This window comes from Sceloporus undulatus, chromosome 6, assembly GCF_019175285.1.
Source record: "Sceloporus undulatus isolate JIND9_A2432 ecotype Alabama chromosome 6, SceUnd_v1.1, whole genome shotgun sequence".
NCBI classification, from domain to species: Eukaryota; Metazoa; Chordata; class Lepidosauria; order Squamata; family Phrynosomatidae; genus Sceloporus; species Sceloporus undulatus.
Window position 1 is genome coordinate 75243534 of NC_056527.1, and position 20422 is coordinate 75263955.

At 40.7% G+C, this 20422-nt stretch overlaps 1 protein-coding gene across 1 annotated transcript in view; it reads right to left on the reverse strand.

Moving 5' to 3' along the window:
• Positions 1 to 20422, reverse strand: part of FHOD3 (formin homology 2 domain containing 3) — a 266864-nt gene that overhangs the window by 34943 nt on the left and 211499 nt on the right. The window contains exons 19-22 of the mRNA XM_042475381.1: positions 9645 to 9803; positions 8404 to 8586; positions 5855 to 5974; positions 2946 to 3107 (exon numbers count right to left, since the gene is read on the reverse strand). Of these exons, the coding sequence (XP_042331315.1) occupies positions 2946 to 3107; positions 5855 to 5974; positions 8404 to 8586; positions 9645 to 9803 (624 nt within the window). The remainder of the gene's footprint in view (positions 1 to 2945; positions 3108 to 5854; positions 5975 to 8403; positions 8587 to 9644; positions 9804 to 20422) is intronic.

Below are 20422 nucleotides of genomic sequence, written 5' to 3' on the forward strand. Positions count from 1 at the left end.
TATTAACAGACATAAGGAAAGAGATGGGCTCTAGGATTACTAGACATGAAATTATATTTTGATGCAGCATAATAAAAGGGGCTTAGAATTGGAAGAACATGATCTGAAAAAGGGTTGGCATGTGTTCTTATGGTATGGAAAGGTCAAAGCTAATGCAGAATTTTAAAATCACATTATAAGGAAAATATTACCAAGAATTTAGAATAATTATGAAGAGAAACTAAGCCTCAAAATGCCAGGGTGGCTATTGCCATATGAGGCATACTGTAAATGGGATTTAAGAGGCACTAAGTGGATAACATATAGTGACATTAGAAAAAACAATTGGAGGAATGGAAGATGCTTGTACTCTACCTATGCACACACTTCTCTCTTTCAGGTAGATGTCTACTTCTGTACAGTGTTATAATATTGGTTGAATGCTGATGTTGGTGGATAGACCTTGTTTGTCTTACATTCTGAGAATATCAAATTAGGGCACTACACCATTTTCCAGAACCTAGTTTCCCATTGTTTGTTTTGTTTTCTGTGGACTGCACTTTTTACTGAAGTGACAGGGGGTACAATGTTAGTTACTTTTCTGTTGTTAGTGGAGTTGAAATTTTATTACCTGTCTTTTATTGCCCTTTTCCCTGGTACTCATTTGACCAAGAAGTGGAGTGGTCTCTGCCTGCATTGATATCCCACTAGTCCAGTGGTTCCCAAACTTGGTTGGGCTGCCACCCTTTTCTTCTTGGGCAACAACTGTAGCACCACTATGTCCATTTCTTAATATTGTTCTAAGGCAAATTTACTCTACATTGTTCTACTGATCGACTGTAAATTTGTTCTATTGATCTAGTGCAAATTTAAAACAACAAATTTAAAACAACAGATGTTGGTTGCTGATCCCTTTGCACCCAGTCATACTGGTAGCATAAAACAAGCAGCGGGCTGAGCAGCAACTGAGAAGCCTCTTGTCCATGCCTGCCTTGAGGCAAAGACTAGTGCAAGAGAGAGGCTACTCAGCCAGCTGCTTGATCACTGCTCCCTTTGTACCTGATTATCCTGGGAACAACAGCCAAGCAATTGGCTGGGCAATGACTCAGAAGCCTTTCAACCATGCTGGCCTTATGGCAAAGACTAGTGCAAGCAAGAGGTTTCTTGGTCACAGCTCAGACAGCTGCTCAGTTACTGCTCCTAAGGTGACTAGATGAAAAGGGAGAAACATCTCTCTGACAAGGAAGGACTCTCAGTTCCTTCTTTGCTGGGACAGAAAGGGGCCGAAATGGTGTGTGTGTAGGGTGTTTATAGAGAAACCACATGCTCTGGACTGGAGACTGGTGTAGATAGGGAAAGGGAGATATTTTAACTACAGGAGTTGCTCCAAGCTGTAGGATTCTTTTGAAGAATCAAGCACAGATACTTCTCCCCCTTATTGCCCAGAATGCTTTCCCACATTGTTTCTTTTTCTACTTCTTCCTCAACCTGTCTGATGAAAGAATAGCAATAGCAGGTACATTTCTATACCACTTATCAGTGCACTAAAGCACTCCCTACGCGGTTTACAAATTGTAAGCTAATTGCTCCGAACAATCTGGGTACTCATTTTAGCAACCTTGGAAAGATGCAAGCAAGCCTGAGCTGAGCTTGAGCCCCCTTAGCTGAGACTGAACTCGCAACCTTATGGTTTGTGAGTCAGTGGCTGCAGTACAGGCATTTAACCACTGTGCCGCCAGGAGAAAGCATGAGCATAGCTCCAACCTGCTAGCCAAGTCCTGGCAAAGCTCACAAAGATTAAGCAGTGTCCCAAAGTTGAAAGCTCCTTTTTGCTGTTGCTTCACCCTCACCTCACTGTTATGTGATCTAACTCCTTGCTCAGTCAGTCTGTCACAAAATGGTGATGCTCCAAGCCACAGAAGTGATGCCCTGAGTTCAAGCCTCACAAGAATTTCCTGATATCACTACTATTAGCAAAAGACACAGCTAAGGAAGTTAGCTTGTGTGGGGCCAGGTGAAGAGCAAGAGCTCCCTGCTGCCCCCTTTTCCCTCATCCCCCCTGCTGCCCCTCTTTCCTTCACCCCCCGATTCTTCCACCTCCCCTGGTTTGGGAATCACTGCTATTTTAACTGACAAGGGAAAAACATCTAAGACAAAATATAGGCCTCTAATTCTACCATTGCCACTTTTCTTCTCTTGTATAACTCTGAACACCACTGCCAGAAGAAGCCAGTGAAACTCTGAAAGCTTGCATTATGTATTTTTTGCATTTCAGTTGGCCAATAAAAGTATGACACTTTTGTGAATTTTGATTTCCAGAGGATATCAGTCTTATACTTGGTACAATAAAAATAACAACCATATGCAAGATGACACTGCTTTCTGGATAGCATCTCTCTTACACAACTACAGTCAGCCCTTCTTATACACGGATTTGTTATACACGGATTCAAGCATACACGGTTTGAAAATGTTCCAAAAAAGTATAAATTTCAATGATCAAACCTTGATTTTTCCATTTTTTATAAGGGACACTGTTTTGCTCTGCCATTATATTTAATGGGACTTGAGCATACACGGATTTTGTTATACTGTACATGGGGGATCTTGGAACCAAACACCAGCATATAACAAGGGTCCACTGTAATTCCATTATGCCTTTAGTAAAGCTCCAGAAAATACTACATGAGCTGTAGATATTAATAACTACTCATTAAAAACATTGTTTAGAAAACCTTCTGACTAAAAAGCAAAGAAAAAAAATCAATACCACAAAAATTTCAAATTACAAACCAGAGGAAGGAAAATCCAATTATGTCTAATGACATGATATCCAAATAGCTAAAACTGGTAGGAAAACAAAACTTGAATGTTGTACTTAAACCAGGTTAGTTCCATAAAGTGAGTGACAAAGTTCCTTTCTCTGACATTAAATAAATAAATAAATATCTACACAACAGACATACCTTTGCTGATCGGGTAATGGCCCCAATCTCAGAATAAAGGTCTGTGCTGTCTGGAAACTTTTCCACCACTATTGTGCAGACATGATGTAGAAGAGACTGCTTGTGCACTGTATCCTTGACTTCTGGAACCTTCTCGAGGTAGCTCAGTTCAAAAGCTTTGGCCTGTGTGGAGGAAAGAAGAGAAACACAAATAATGTTAGACATACCATTTGATGTGTCATCCTTATGTTTCTTCTCAGTGACTCCCAAATGTTAAAAAAGGAAAGGACATAAAAAGAAGCTGTCTGAACACTTTGCCCCCCCCCCCCCCAAATTCAGATACAGCTAATATTTTACACCATTCAAAACTTACCAATGTAAACTATTAATAAAATTAAAAGCAATTGAAAGCATAACCACTAAAAAGAACAACAAAAAAGAACAACAAACATAAACAGAGCACATGAAAGGCTCTTTCTCCTCGAGCAGTCAGCTACTGAAGACCTGCCAAAACAAAAAGATATTTACCTGCCTTAGAAAGGATAGCAAGGAGAGTGCTAGAATAACTACTCTAGGGAGGGAGTTAAAGTACCTGGAAGCAGCCATTATTATTATTATTATTATTATTATTATTATTATTATTATTATTATTATTATTATTATTATTATTATCCTTTATTTATAAAGCGTTGTAAATTTACACAGCGCTGTACATATAATCTTTTAATTAGGCGGTTCCCTGCCCTCAGGCTTACAACCTAAAAAGACACAACGCAGAAAGAGAAGGGAGTGGTGGAGAGGAAGGGGATGAGGGCCAGCAGTTCTTCTCTACCTCCGAGGCTAAGAAGGTTCCCTCCTGTGTTCCCATCAGATGTACCTTTATGGGTGGTGGGACAGAGAGAAGGGCTTCCCCCGAAGATCTGAAGACATGAGCAAACTCATACTGGAAATATGGTCCTTGAGAAAACTTTGGACCTGACTCATATAAGACATTATAGACTATCACCAGCACTTTGATTCGTGCCTGGAAACACTGTCAGCCAGTGGAGCTGTAACAACAAAGAAAATGTGTGGTCCCTGTGGCCAGTTTTACTTAACAATCTGGCTGCAGCTCTTTGTACCAACTGAAGTTTCTGAACATTCTTCAAAGTCAGCTCTGCACAGAACACATTAAGGTATTCCCCCCAGAGACTCACTGTTTTCCTGGCCAGGGGGCGGTGGGGATAGCCAAGTCTGCCTGTGTTCTGACAAGCTAATGCACCATGACACAGGAATCCTGCAGGATCTCATGGGCCTTTCCTGGAAGTTCTGCAGGATGACGTTGACATTATGCATCCAGTAATCAAAACATAACTGGACAATTGACAGCTCCTACTGCCATAAGCCAACCACTATATAGCTGTGTCAGGAGTTGCTCAGGAAAACAGTGCCTAGGAGAATGAGGAGATTTACCTAATTTGCCTTGACACAAGATCTCAGGGCTGGGTCTTCCTGCCAGGGAATAGGCTCTATAGGGTTTTTCTCTCTGGGGTTTCCCAACTCTTGCAAACCCCACTATTTGTCCTCCCCTAAGTTTTTAGATTTGTTTTTCACCCTAGTCCTAACTTATCACCCAGGGCAGCTTTTCTCCAACTACTTCAGTCACCCTAAATATTAGTCAAGAAGAGAGTCTGCAGTTGTATCATGCCAGGTATGGAATGCCCTCTTCATGTAGATATGACTGGTACAAACACTGTAACTGTTGTGACAGCAGTTCAACCATTTTTTGCCTTTAAGGAAAGTCTTATGCCTAATTTGGTCTGGGCGAGCTTTCATTTCCTTTCTTTTCCTTTCTAATTTTCTTTGTTTTGATCATATATTCTGGGGTCTTTATTGCTTAATTGTATGTTCATGTTTTGTTATACATTCCACCCTCTCCATATGTGGAGGATCTATTCTGGACCGCCGCCCCCCCAACATATGGGGAAAAGAGCATATGCTCAAGCCCGACAGAAAATAATGGGTTGCGGCACATGGGTTGCGCAGTGCAAGTATGTGCCCCATTATTTCTACCAGGGTTTGCCTTCCGCGTAAGCTCAAAGCAGACTGTATTTCTATATCAGGCAATTTAAAATGTTTTAATAAACCATACATATAAATAGAAGCATAAATACAGTACTGTCATGGCAGTTGCTTTGTCACAGTTACAGTGCATCCACACTGCATAAACAAATCAATGGCCTGTTACAGACTACCAAAATAAAGCTGCTTCGGGTCTCTTTGGAGGTATGCTATTTAAATGATGCATGCATCCTTAGAATCTGGAAGCTGCACCAAAGCTACACTCCAGTGCTTAGGAGTGGAGTGTGGCTTTGGCGTGACCTCTGGACTCTTAGGACCCATGCATCATTTAAATAGCATACCTCCAAAGAGACCCGAAGCAGCTTTATTTTGGCAGTCTGTAACAGGCCAATGAGACACTAATTTAATTGCCATGACCTTACAGAATCCTGGGCTTTGTAGTTTGGTGAAACACCAGAGCTCTCTAACAGACCAGACTGAATACCTCACCAAACTACAAATCCTAGGATCCCACAGAATTGAGCCATGACAGTTAAAGTGGTGTCAAACTGCTTTATTTCTGCAGTGTGGCAGGTCTCTAAGTGTCACTCACAGAAGGTAGTAGGCATCAGCTGGCTTGGGTTGCAAATTTGTGTAGAAGCAGCAAATGGATTGTAATGACTTCAAATACTAACAGAAAGAGAACAAGTTTCCTCCTGCAAGTTAACCAGAAAGCTGTTGCAAGGACAAGAGTCCTAGACAGGTTGAGGTAAAAGAAAATGATGTACGTCTTCTTTTCTTTGTGTTTCCTCTTTCTGCGATTTCTCCTGTCCTGTCATAACCACAGTAGAAAAAATCTGATTAAAAATAATGATGGATGTAATCCTTACATTGGTTCCATTGAGAAAATTTCCAATGGCTAGTAGAGTAGAAAGAATAAATCCCAAGGTTTTATTGTTCTCTAGCTGGTCCATTCCTTCCTTCAAGTCCAAAAGTGGTTCTGCAACTTCCTATCATTAATAGAAAGAAGAAGAGAATATTGTGTGCATTCTTCTATATCAACTTAATATTTTTAATTAGTCAAAAGATTGTCAATCTGAACTCCAGCAAACTTGAAATTCTCCCTAAGGGGCATGTTTGAGGGACTCGACAGATGGGTGGCTTAATGCCACCCCTTCGAGCCCCGGAAGCAGGCCGCGGCAACCACACAGAGCAAAAAGGGGCTTTTTTATGCACTGTAGAAGGGCCGCTATAACTGTCCTACTACATTAATACTGCAATGCAGATTCAGCTTTATTCTTGCCTAGGCTATGCTGTTAGGTAATAATAAAGAAAATTTGGGCAGGCACTTCTTTTCAGATCAATGCCAAGATAACGTGGGTGCAATCCATTTTGCATCCTGAGACAGTGAGAATGAGAAATTGCAAGTTTTTAACTAAATGATTAGAGGAAAGAAACTTAAGGATAGAGGTTGTTCCTGTTTCTCCCACTGTTCATTGGTTGAACTCAATACAGGTTCCCCTTTTTCTCTTTCCCCAGACCACTGAGAAAGGAAATATATTATCCAAGCTTATTTCTTTTGACTACAGGGATGGAGAGAGAAAGAGACTGTGCTGGCCAAAAGCATTGTTCAATAGATACAGTAAATGCTTAAGAAATATATACTAGCGGTTTAACTGTTTTATTGTAAGAGATCTTTATTCCTCTTTCTTAAATACCAAAGAGGAAAAATTCTCAGTAGATTCACTTTTAGGTGACTGAGGTCTAAACTGCACTGCAGAAATAATGCAGTTTGACACCACTTTAACTGCCATGGCTCCATGCTGTGGAGTCTTGGGATTTGTAGTTTGTTGTAGCACGAGAGCATTCTCACAGGAAAGACTAAATATCTCATAAAACTACAAATACCAGAATTCCGTAGCATAGAGCCATGGCAGTTAATGTAGTGTCAAACTACTTTATTTCTGCAGTGCAGATCAGGCCCGAGTTGAGGAATCTGACGTATCTGATTCTCAGGTGGAACTCTAAAAAACCCATGCCTAAATCTGTATTTTGCTGTTTGGAACTAGCTTCAACTCATGTTCGCTACTCAGATGTAAAACTAATTTAATGTTTTAAGGAGATATTGCGGATAGAAGTAATAAGCAGGTCTTGGAATTCAGAGGCAGTGCAGACTGGCACTTTGTTCTGGCCTGACTGCGTTCTAGGGGTGAAGAAGAGCTGAGCGTTTACATGCTCGAAGTCCTTCTTCCTCCCCCGAGCGCCATCTTGGTGCATGCCCATTTACATGGGGCATGTAATCCAAAATGTAATTAATTAGTGAGTAATTAGTGAATGAAAATAATGCATATATTAACTACTACTTAATTTCTTGCTCTAATTTAAACAAAAAATGTCTTAAATGAAATAAAAATAGTGAAATATTCATGATACAAGCACTCTTAAGAAGGCAGTTAATCATTTTTCCTCCCATGTAGTGAGATGTTTATCAGAACATTTAAGCAGTCAGGCAATAAATCAGGTTCTAAGACAATGTAGTAATTAATCATAAAAGGAGTACATTAAATCTTATAAGCAGGTTTTTGGTAGCAAAGTTTAGTTATCTAAATTATAGTAAACCTTATTAATAAATCCAATAAAAATTAACAATTCAGTACCACCATCCTCCTACCTGTCATGTCTTTTTATCTCTCCTTTTGACATATGTGGATCCTGAGTTTGTAGATTCTTGATTCTCAGATTTCAGACAGAGCCATTACATTTTAGAGGGCTCTTTTTTGTTTTAGAAAAAGGGCTGTAGGGATTTTTATATTCAATTTTGTAATTGATTCAGTTCAGATGATGACTAGTACCATCATTGGTACACTACTGGTAGACTAGAAGTATAATTACTACTGCTACTGCTGTATTTATTTATTTAAGCTGTTATTTATGTACAGTGAACCCGCGCCATATGCGGGCTCATTATAGGTGGCTTTCAGCATACGCTGAAGCGCCCAGCAGTAAAAACAATGGTGTGCATGCCAAGCCTAAGCCCCATTCTATTTAATGGGGCTTGAGCATACACGCTTTTTGCTTTACGTGCGGGCATGTGGGTGTCCCGAACCGACTGTATTTATTTAAGGGATTTATATCTCATCTTTCTCCAAAATGGGATTCAAGGCAGTTTTCTGAAAAAAACACTATGGGTTTGGGGAAAATTGGGATACTCTCATTCTCAGTGAAGCTTCCATGTGCTTCAATCAGAGTAGTATAATTCAGAAGGAAAATACAAACCTTTTTCTTTTGGGGAAGGAAGTTTTCAATGCTCTTATTGCCTATTCAGATGTTTACTTCAAATGCCATTTAAGAAAACGTGAAAGGTTCATTGTAGTGGAGACTTAAAAATTTAATTAAATACTACAAACTACATTACAATTACTGACCAATAAGGAATTACCTTTTCCACAAGCTCATAATCCATTTTGAATGCCCAGAGTTGAAGTCTAGGAGTAAGTTCAGTGATGGAAGAAAGAGTCAGGAGAAACTGCTCAGCAGTGCCCAGTGGGGTATCAGGGTTGGCTAACTGAGCTTCCTGAATTTTCTGCTTCTCCTCTTCAGTGGGAATCATTGTGAGAATTTTCTAGGAAGACATCAACCATAAACTGAATACACAGAATTAAACAAAAGATAGCCATTGCAATCAGTATCCACAGTATTCGAAAGTGGTCTTTGTACATTTTGATGCACCCCAATTTTCCCATAAAAAGTATTGGGAAGTTGATTTGTAAACCCCAGCAATTGCTTTCAAAACTTATTACAATTAAAATACATTTATAAACTATTGTATCTTTAGACAATTTGAATATATTTATAAACTTTTGTCTCTTCAGCCTTGGCTGGACCACAGTCCAGCAGTGGTAATATACTAGAGTACAGAGGCTTCTATATGTATGCTTGTTCAGCTAGTATCTGCACAAATAAATGGTATTCGCATATGAACACTGCCCTGAGATTTACTGCATGGCCATGCTATAAATCAAACCTCAAATGAAGCAAAAACATAGACCTCACAACTTGTTTGCACAAATATAAAGAAAATTCAACATATCTAACTAAACCAACCTATCTTTTTTTCAAATTATGACAGGTACCAGAATTCCTTCCTTTCATCCTGAAATGTTTCTTTAGATATTTAATTATATACAATGGACAAACATAAAATAGATGTACAGAAGTATTTGCCAACAAAACAAATCAGAATAAAATTTAGCGTTTCATCTACTTTTGGCCCCAGCAGTTTAACTTTGAGAAATGGTGAGGTTTTAGACCTTTAAGCATGTTAGAAACGATAAGAGACTCCTACCTTAACATAAAGTGGTTTGCAACAATGGCACTCCCACCCTTAGAAAAAAAAGGGCTTCTCTGGAAAAAACATCAGGCAGGAAGATATTAGGTGCCAAAGCACTTGCATATTTAATAGTTGTGTAGAGTGTGGGATGTGTAGCAGTTGTAACTTGTCATATGGGGAAGAGAAGAGCTGCACTTTTTGAAATGCCCTATTTTGTACAACTTATAATGTTACAGGAGCCATGCAGTCTGCTTGTGCACCTGGAGCAAGATTGATATAGAGGTTCCTGTACCTTGATAAAGAGGGATGACATAAACTTCACAGCTCTGAACTGTTCCCTCCCCGCGTACCTCTATTCCTTCTTTATTTAAGGCATATTCGTCAAAGTTTAAAATTGCAGTCTTGATCGTCCTTGGAGGGGGTAATACTGTCAGCCCAATATTGATGGCATTGCTCCGCTTGGAATCCAACACAATGATCTCCTGCCTTTTGCCATCTGCAGCAGTTTTCTGCAAATAAAAGAAAAATGAGGGAAGGTAACCATTGCATTCTTTAAATCATAAGCTACACATATGTTGACATTAGAAAATCCATGTGATTCTGTCTAACATGTTACATAATACAGATTAGATTTATGTGCAAGAGGCTGTCTAGAGCTGCTAAATGGGAATGGAGCATATGTACCCTATTTATACTATCAACATCAGAAGCTAGCACTAGTTGCAGTAACAGTAGAGAATTGACAGTGGGAACAGCACTTCATAAGTAGCCACTCATTTTTAGAGCTGGACCACACTCTTTAAAAGCCAGTGCAATATAGTGGTTTCAGACTGGGACTCTGGGAGATCAAGGTTTAAATCCCTGCTCTACCACAAAAACCTGCTAGGTGACCATGGGCAAGAAATACTCTCTTAGGCCTGTTACAGACTGTCCAAATAAAGCTGCTTCAGGTCTCTTTGGAGGTATGCTATTTAAATGATACATGGGTCCTAAGAGTCTGGAGGTCGCACCAAAGCCACACTCCATTCCTAAGCACTGGAGTGCAGCTTTGGTGCAGCTTCCGGATTCTTCGGATGCATGAGACCCAAAGCAGTTTTATTTGGGCAGTCTGTAACAGGCCTCTGTTTTACAAAAAGGCAATGGCAAAACATCTTCCAAATAAATCTTGCCTAGAAAACCGTTGGACTGTGTTATCATAAATAAGAGTTGGCTTGAAGGCACACAGTAACATCACCACCATTCCTAATTCTAGAATGTATCAACCTAGCAGGATAAACCTGCACACGACTCTTTTAGAGAGTTGGAAGTGGTATGCGAGATACATATTTTCCTGAAGAAACACACTTACGTGCCCACTGTTATTGTCAGTTAAGAGTTTTGGAAGGGTTTTTTAAAACATGGCTATCCTCTGCAAAAACTATCACAAGAGAACACAGTGGGATTAATGTGCACAATCCTTAATCATGAAATCATCAACCCTTATGGAAAAAGGAACAGAAGTCCTTGTCCATCAGTCCAACCATTATAGCATGCTGGCTCTAATGCAATTGTCTACACTCTCTGATTAAGAACACTATCCAATAGAGGGCAGTCTATAGTATAATATTCTTCTATTAATGTATAGTATAATATTCTTCCATTTCCAAAATCACGCAACCTTCACTTCCATTTCAAGTTCCTTTCTTAAGTTCACTATGAATTACTTTATTACAATTATAATTTTAAAAAAATGTACTGACCATCAGTAAGTAATAGCTTATATTGTGAAAATCACAGTTGAGGCACAGAAATGAGGATAAAATTGGTTGCAGCTGTATCTGAACACAGAAGCTGGAGCCAAACCAGTCTCAGACTCTAACTTCTGATCTTAATTGCAGCTTTTCTTTCTCACCAGTTTCTGCATAGATCTCTGCCAAGCACCTGCCCATATTTACTGACCCAAAGAAAAAGGGTTGCTTACAAAGGACAGTTTGCTTATCCATAATTGTAGTTCTTTGAGTGATAGTATGTTCATTCACATATATGGGTTTTTCACTTGCCCATCACTTTGTTTGAAATGTTCTAGAGCTGAAAAGTTTTTTGGCAGGAAGCTCTACCCTTGCAATGCACATGTTCGTCGGTGTAACTCCCTTCCTAATAAGATCCCAAAGTGTTCTAGGACCTATGTGATGTGAATTAAGTGACCATCAAAAGAACTACAGTACTTGCAGATAAGCAACTGCTTCTCTTTACAAGCTATAGCAGGGGTTTTCAAATAGTGGGGTGGGAATGAGAGTTGCTAAAGGGGATATGAGACTTGGAAGCCCTGATTCCCCTTTCTTTTTCCAAACCTTTTCTGCCCTGGAGAGGAAAGAAAAGGCAAGAAGGGCACTTGGAATCTCTGCCTGAGGGAGAAGGAAAGCTATTTCACTATAAAATTTAAAACTATGAAGACACATGAACGTGCAAACAAAAGCATTTTTTAAACTGGTCTTTCTAAACTTAGGCCCGTTACAGACCGCCTAAAAGCGGCGGTCTGCCGGCGCTGCTAGCTGCTCTGTGAGGGAGCCACAGCAGCCAAACTGCACGGCTCCCGCGCGGAGCAAAAAAGTAGCCCCCAAATGGCGCTTCTTCCCGTGGTGTGGTTATGATGCCGTGAGGCGCCAATCGCACACTCGTGACGCTATAAGTGCCACGCGACGTGTGGACACTATGCGTCCGAGACGTAATAATGGAGGCACCTGTGCGTATCAGGCGCCACCATTATTATGCCCCCGTCACATGATAGGGGTGAGGCCGGTGTGGACGCTAGGTCCCTGGCCAACCCCTATCACGTAATGGGGGCGCCTCAAGAGCCCGTGTGTAACGGGCCATAGTTCTCTTAGCTCTGACTATTACCACTAAGCTGACATGGTCTGCTTCCTTTTATCATTTCATCAACCATTTCTTCTCTTTTGGTTAGGATTACCAGTAATTACAGAACAGCAAATCCTCTTACGCCTTCTTCCACTTTCTTACAGTAAAATTTGTCAAGAAGACAAGTCAAAAATTTAGTGCATAGTCTCCCCCTCTTTTTTTTTCAGAATTCAGAGGCATAGCCATGTTAGTCTGGATGCAAAAGGATCTTATAGCACATTTGAAAGAATTAAGCTAAAGAAGTTGTAGCATTAGCTTTCATAGACTTGGTCTGCTTCTTCTCCATGCATCCATGCATCTGAGGAAGTAGACAAAATCTGCAAAAGGTAATGCTACAACTTATTTTGCTCAGTTAGTTTCAAAGGTGCTACAAGATCCCTTTACATACATTTTTGCAGAGTTGAACTTCCATCAGATAATAGAATCAATGGAATCTCATTGCTACTATGGCCAATTGCCTCTGTGAAAGTTTTGCTTTCTCTTCTAGGGTGGTAATATCATGCTGTGCAGTTGGCTGGGCAGAACTGGAACAATTACCAAAGCAGGTCAAAGATAAAAATGCAAAGAGATCCTTAATGCTGGATATAAAGAAAACAAAAATAATGGCCATGGAAGAAATACATAAATTCAACCTAGATAATTGAGAAATTGAAATAGTTAAAGATTTCCCATACCTAGGATCAAACATTGAATGGAATGGGGACTGCAGCCAAGAAATAAGAAGAATATTAGGAATGGAAAGGGTAGCTATGAAAGAACTAGAAAAGATCCTGAAGAGTGAAGACATACAGTAAGGTAAGGTAAGGTAAAGGTAAAGGTAGTCCCTTAACCAACTGTAGGGGGCGGAGCTCATCTCCGTTTCTAAGCCGAAGAGCTATTGTTGACCAAGGACTGCTCTGGTGGTCATATGGCAAACATGAGTGCACCGAACGCTGTTACCTTCCCACTTAGAAGTGGTACCTATCTATCTACTTGCATTTGCATGCTTTCAAATGGCTAGGTTGGCAGAAGCTGGGACTAGTGACAGGAGTTCATCCCATCATGCAGCACTCGGGTCTTGAACTGCCAGTCTTCTGGTCTTCTGATTATCAGAACTGGCGTCTTAACCACTAAGCCACTGCATTCCAGACATACAACTGAACACTAAAGTAAGAATCATCCAAGCGGCAGTATCTTCCATCATGATGAATGCATGTGAGAGCTGGACAGTGAAAAGAGCAGACAAGAAAAAAACCTCATCTGAGATGTAGTGCTGGAGGAGATCATGGACAGCCAAAAAACCAAACCAAACCAAACCAAACCGATGGGTCCTAGAACAGATCAAGCTAGAACTCTCCTTGGAAGCCAAGATGACGAAACAGAGGCTGTCATACTTTGATCACATCATGAGAAGGCCTGACTCACTGGGGGAGAAAATGCTAGAAAAAGTAGAAGGCAGCTGAAAGAGAGGAACACCACAAACCAGACAGGTAGATTAAATTAGGGAGATAGCGGGCCTGAATCTACAAAACTTAAGGAGAGCAGTGGAGGGTAGAGTGGCTTTGATCTGTCTTATCCACAGGGTCACCATGAGGGCAGTTAACAACAACAAGGCTGTGTGTAGTGTACTGCCATAACAATATCATTCTTATTTCTTCCACCATCTCTCCTCCCCACAAATGATTTCACCAGGGTTTCTGTTCACAGAATCATTATTTGCATAATTTACTTTTAATGCTTTACATTACAGCCATAGCTCAGTTAAAAAAGCCTCTGACAGTGAAGCTCCTTTCTGCAAAGCCTTTTATACCTGTCCAGCTCCGTCCTTTTCCGCCTGATCTTCAATGAACCAAAACTATTCAGGGAAATTATCAGAGATGAATGCAAAAACACTCTATCTGTCACTAAGAAGAAATAAAAACCTCACTGGCTGATAAATGAGGCTGTTCAAATTGTTACAGACAAGAAACAAGCAAAAGGTGACAGAAATACGACCAGAATCCTGAATGCAACTGCTCAGTGAATTCTGCATAGGGATAAACAAAACTATTATAAGAATAAATTCTAAGAAACAGAAGGAGTCAATAAAAAGGTAGCACAAGAGACCTCTTCCATAAGAGCAAAGAAATTAAATGGAAATTTAAACCATGATTGGGGATGCTGAATAATCAATAAGAGAACACATTATATGATCAGAACTAAAAAAAAAGCCCACATTACAGGTATAATGATTCATTCAAGGCAGCTAAGAACCAACTGACGTTTTTAGATTTCTCTTTGATGGGATCACCATGAGTTCGATCTGATTTTATGGGAAATAACAACAACAATTGAGACTATGGCCTGTTACAGACTGCCAAAATAAAGCTGCTTCGGGTCTCTTTGAAGGTATGCTATTTAAATGACGCTTGGGTCCTAAGAGTCAGGAGGTTGCACCAAAGCCACACTCCATTCCTAAGCATTGGAGTGCAGCTTTGGTGCAGCTTCCAGATTCTTTGGATGCATGCATCATTTAAATAGCATACCTCCAAAGAGACCCGAAGCAGCTTTATTTTGGCAGTCTGTAACAGGCCTATATTTAAACTGTAAGTGCTAAGCACCAAGGGTTTGTCTAAGTGCCAAGAATGATAGTTCATAAACCCCTACATACAAAAGCCTAAATCAGCTATCTAGAGTGCCTGTAGTGTGCTTAGCAGATACAGCACTTTCAGTGGGCAGTGAGACTGACCATATAGAGCAGGGTGGATAACTGTGGTCCTTTCTAGCAAACAGTTCCCATCAACTTATTCACAGTTGCCATCCTTGATACAGAGAAATGTTGAATACCATGATTGTTGTTACATATTGTAACCAAGGCATAGGATAGTTTATCCAGGCCATCAGTACACTGGAGCTGTAGTTACTGAGCCTATCAGTACAGAAAACACTAGCTATAGAGGCTTGAGTCAGGAACTAAAGCAACCCTCAGGCCATATCTGAAGCTGACTGAATGACACCCTCTTCCCATCTGCAAATGAGCACCCATGAATTAGCTGAAATTATGGCAAGGCTTAAAGCTTTGTCTGGATGGGTCCAGGACTGAAAGTCTTGTCTGGAATCTTTGATCTGAGATAAATGTAATCTAGGTAAAAGACACTGGTAAAGAATCCTAGAGTAAGGGAAGGCAGCTAAAGCATGGGGGAGGAAGAAGAGCATGCGTGCACATCCCTCCTGCCTTCCCCCGCTTCTTCACGGTTTTCCCACTTTCACGGGGGCCTTGCGCGCCCTAACCCCTGTGAAAATGGAGGGCCAACTGTATTCCATACTGGAAAGTCTATCTAATTTTTCCAAGCTGAAAAAACAATTTTCTCCAAGCTGAAAAAAACAAAGTAATTTGATTAGTAAATTTCCCAGATTAAAACAAGATTTCCCTCTTTCTAGTAGTCCTTGTACGTGGGCAACAGGGATAAGAGAAACTGCGATGATATAAAGTGGGGAGATAACATCTTTTAGGTAAGCATTGAAAAATTGTAGCAAACTTTGGCTCAGTTCCTAGAAAGCCCTAGGACCACAGAGGTGAGCCTGGCAGAGAAGACAGAATGACCAATCAGGATCCTATAGGAGCTTGAAGGTGCCAAACTTTCCCCTCTTTCTCAAACCTGGAAAAAAAAAGCAGGATGTACACACACTCTGGATGTACCATATGTGCACTGCAGAAATAATCCATCTTGACAGCACTTTATCTGCCATGGCTCAATGCTATGGAATTCTGGGAATTTTAGTTTTTGTGTGGCACCAGAGCTCTCTGACAGACACTAAATGCTTCACACAACTACAGTTACCAGAATTCCATAGTATTGAGTCATGGCACTTAAAAGTCGTGTCAAACTGGATTATTTCTATAGTATGAATGCAGTTAAAGTCTCTCTCTGAGGAACCATGAAGCCTGGCGATTGTCTGAAGGCCATTTGATCAGCAAACCCAGAGCTGGAAATAGTTAGATGCAGTCAGAGTTATTGCTATATTTTTCTTTACTGGTACTCTGGGCTCAATTTCCAGCTTAGCCATGGAACCCACTGGGTGATCTTGGGTACATCACATGCTCCCAGCCTCAGGGGAAGGCAATGGCAAACCTCCTCTGAACAAATCTTGCCAAGAAAATTCTATGATATGTTGGCTTTAGGATCACCATAAGATGGAAATGACTTGTAGGCATGCAACAACAACAACAACAACAATAACAAATAACTCTGGGCTTAAAGTTGTATTCCTTCTGTACCAACCAAACTGTGCCGAAACACAAGGCTTATTATACTCTGGTTGTTCTTAATAACCAGTGGCAGCCATATTTCTCTTTTGACAATAAAAATCCACAAGGAAGATGTCTGTGTTCAGTTGCAGTGTCACTGCCAAAGAGAATCCCTTTAGGAGAATCCCCACTAGAGCTGTAACCCATATTCTGGAGAGAACTGTGGACTGCGTTCACTGGCTAAGGGTTTCTGTAGCAAGGGACAAGGGAAAGTACAAGTGAGGAAGGCACCCTTGAGGAAGGAGAGCCCTATATTCCTGCTGGATTTAGGGGGAGTACAAGTAGCACTGATATCAGACAAAACTGGACAAGAACTGGGAAATCTGTGTCTTGGGAAGGAGGGTTAAATCCCACTTCCAGGAGGTAGGAAAGTGGGGGGAGTTTGCAACCACCCTCATCTGCGCTAACAGTGAAAGGTAGGGAAACAGTTTGGGAAGAACCCAGCAATTCTGGGAAGATCCCAGCAAGTCAGAAAATAAATCAGTATAAATATTCACATTTTAAAAATAATTTATGGAAAATGCTGAAAGGTAATAATGTCAGCTCATCATAATGCTGGCGCTATGCTGTATATAACATACTATGGATTCAACTAAGAAATATGTCGTAATTCTGCTTTCAGGTCATGGAATTATTTGTTTTATGGATCCTAGACAACATTTTCAAACTCTCTCTTGCAGTCCACACTAGGGACAGATTTATACTGATGGAAGAAGTTATAAAATAAACAAGAGTTCTGAGTCATGGAGACACCAAAGAGATTGAAGCTGAAATCTACATGCTACATATTGATCTTATGACCATCCAGTGAAACTTTGTATGGTATTTCCCACATACTTTCATACCATTTTAAGATTCTTACATCATTGCAACTTTACAGGAGTACCTCCTGTGGATATGCTAGTTTAGGGTTGCCATACATCAGGACCTCCAAACCGGGAAAATGTGGGACAAAATTTTCAAATGTAAGACACTTTTTTGTGTCCTACATTTGAATAGGAGCCTCTCTGAGGGGAGGCTTTCCCTCCCGGTCTGGGCTCCGGCCTCACTGCGGCGACGGCAGTGGTGGAGCCCAAGCGGGCAGGGAATCTTCCCTTCAGGGAGGCTTTCCCTCCTGGTCTGGGCTCCGGCCTCGCCGCGGTGACAGCAGAGCCCAAGCGGGGAGGGAATCCTTCCTTCAGGGAGGCTTTCCCTCGCGGCCTGGGCCCTGGCCTTGCTGCGGCGGAGGCAGCAGCGGAGCCCAAGTGGGGAGGGAATCCTCCCCTCAGCCTGGGGGTGGGGGAAATCCCGGGGCGGGACCCTGCAGACCCGCCCAAAACCGGGAAAGTCCCACCCACAGGCGGGATATGGCAACCCTATGCTAGTTCCACTGCTTTCTCAGTGATGTCTTCCATTTTCAATATTATTTTATAAGTCCTCATCGAACAAACATGCAAGGAAATATCCTCTTGCTGTGGAGTTGGAACACGTGTCTTAAGCCTTAACTGTACAGTTTATTTAAGCTTTTGCATCCCACTTTTTGAATCCAATGATTTCACAAAAATAAAAACTTAATATCATACAAAGCAATGAATAGAACAATTGGAAAACAATAAAAATGTAAACAATGCCACCATCAGTTAAGCACAAGCCCCAATACTCTCTGAAACAATGTCCCTGTACAACTAAACATTAACAGGAAAGTGGGGAAGCTCCCTAGGGACTGAATTCCATAACTTGGTTCCACCACAGAGAGGGCAGTTCTGTTATGCACATAACACAGATGTGTTGGACATCACCATAGCACACCAGTACCCTTGTGGCTCTCTGTCTATTGTGTGTATGCATTTGGAACATACATGCCTGCACGTATGTCTCTGAGAATTTTATTGGCACAGTGATCTAGATTAGAGTATGCAGCATAGCTGGGTCTGGCAACAGGTCTGCAAGAGACAAAGCAATAAAAAGCAATATAATTCACGCTTCATCTGCTTTGGTATGTTCAGTAAATTATAGAGTCACAGCTAAGCTTTATTGTTAAAGCTGGGTCAAAGGAAACAAGTTCCATTACAATAATCAAAAATAAGGATAGGGGCTAAGCTTGGAGGAGTAGAAGAAATATGTTTAAAGATGACCCATGCTACTTTGGAGTCTGAAAGCATAACAAATTGTTAATTTTCAGGGGTAAAGTCTGATGGGACACCTCAAGCTGTTTCAAAGGTATTGACAGTTTCATTGTTTTCCCTGCAGAGACTTTGTTAGGATTAGATTTGCCAGGTGATTTTCCATTTGTAAAGTGTCCTTTGAGGAACAGTTTGCTGTGCTCTATTGGGAGAAGGTCAAGTAAGTGCCCTTTTCTAGACTCAGTACAATGTGCTTGAAGTTTGCATTAAAAATCATTTTTGGCCCTTTCTATCCTACAGCTCAGAAAATTCTCTGTGCTAGATAGGAACCTGCACAGAGTACCATATGCAGGAGAATGTAGGACATGGCAGAGGTGGTGGTGGGGTAGATAGAACTGGAGTCACTTTGGCTTTTTAGTAGGGAGATTGGAGAGAATAGCCAGGAAGAGGGAATTATTGTGTCATTTAAGATTAGCCAGCTGGAAAAAGAATTAGGGGAAATGGTTAGAGGTCTGGAGGAAAGCAGGAACTACAGGATCAATTCTGCTTTCAACATACAAGGTATTTATGCTGTAGTTGTTACACTTGATTGATGCCATATACTTTATCCACCCTAAGTAAGTTGATCCGGTCACTACTGGAATAAATTTATTCTTGAAAAAAGTCGAGCAATGCAGTACATGCCAGATAAAAGCGACATTAGTAGGGTTTGAATAACCTGCCTTTCCCTGAAAACAGGAATGTTGGGTGAACTATTGTGCAATGACTACCGTATATACTCGACTATAAGCCATCCTCATGTTTAAGTCAAGGGCAGGTTTTGGGGCCAAAATTATGGATTTTGCTACAGCATGTGGACCAGTTGTGGGCAAAACTTGGAGACTTCTTCAGTGTATGTGTGCGCACAGCAAGAGGGACTCCAATCTAAGCTTTTTGCTTCACCCTTGGTTTCAGCCTTCTCTCCGCAGACAGCAGGAGAGTAACTCTATTTATTCAACAGCAATCAATGACTCAAGACTCTTTCTGCTTGGCTCAAGAGAGAAAGAAACTGCTCTCTCTATCGTATGGGGAAATCTGAAAGAGCTGCTATCACATTACCATACTGAAATAAATAAGCCAGCCTGGGATTTTGGGGGCAATTTTTGGGCATCTATTTTTTTTTAACCTATAAATGAGTATATATGGCATATCCTGTTTACTCAATGTTTGTCTTTTGGAATATATGTGTGTGTGTGTGTGTGTATTAGCATTTTCAAGCTGTGGATAAGGATTCTGTGAATATGGGGGGATGTGCAAATCAATATTTTATTTTAAATTAAAATGTTCATATATAACCCAAATAACAGTGCCACTGAACTGGCACTAAACAAAATTAAGTCTGTGCTTGCCAACTGATAATGCCAAACTCTGCCTTTCATTTGCCATTACTGTGTAATTCAATCTGTCTCTACACTATCATGTTGTGATTTAAAGCAAGAATGAGCTCAGTAATGTAAATAAATGCCCATACCAATTGGGATACAGGGTGGATGTCAAGGGTGCTGACAATTCCTCCCCACTTCCTTTTTGGTCCGTTTTAAGCACTCTCAGAGGTGAGGAAAGTTAAATATGTGGCTAACTAACTCCTGATGGAGGTTTAGACATAATTGTGCCTATATATGACCATTCTCTTCCCAGAATGATTCCTTCATCCAAGATGAATTCATTGTGAATATGTTTTTTTTAAAAGAGCAGTAAGTAGGGGCATGTGTTTAAACATCACTATCCTGGCTGAAAACCTGTTGAGCATAAATGTCTGAAGTCAGATTCTAAGCATGTTAGTTCAATGCTCTTGGTAATTTTCCCTAGTATATGGGAATTTCAA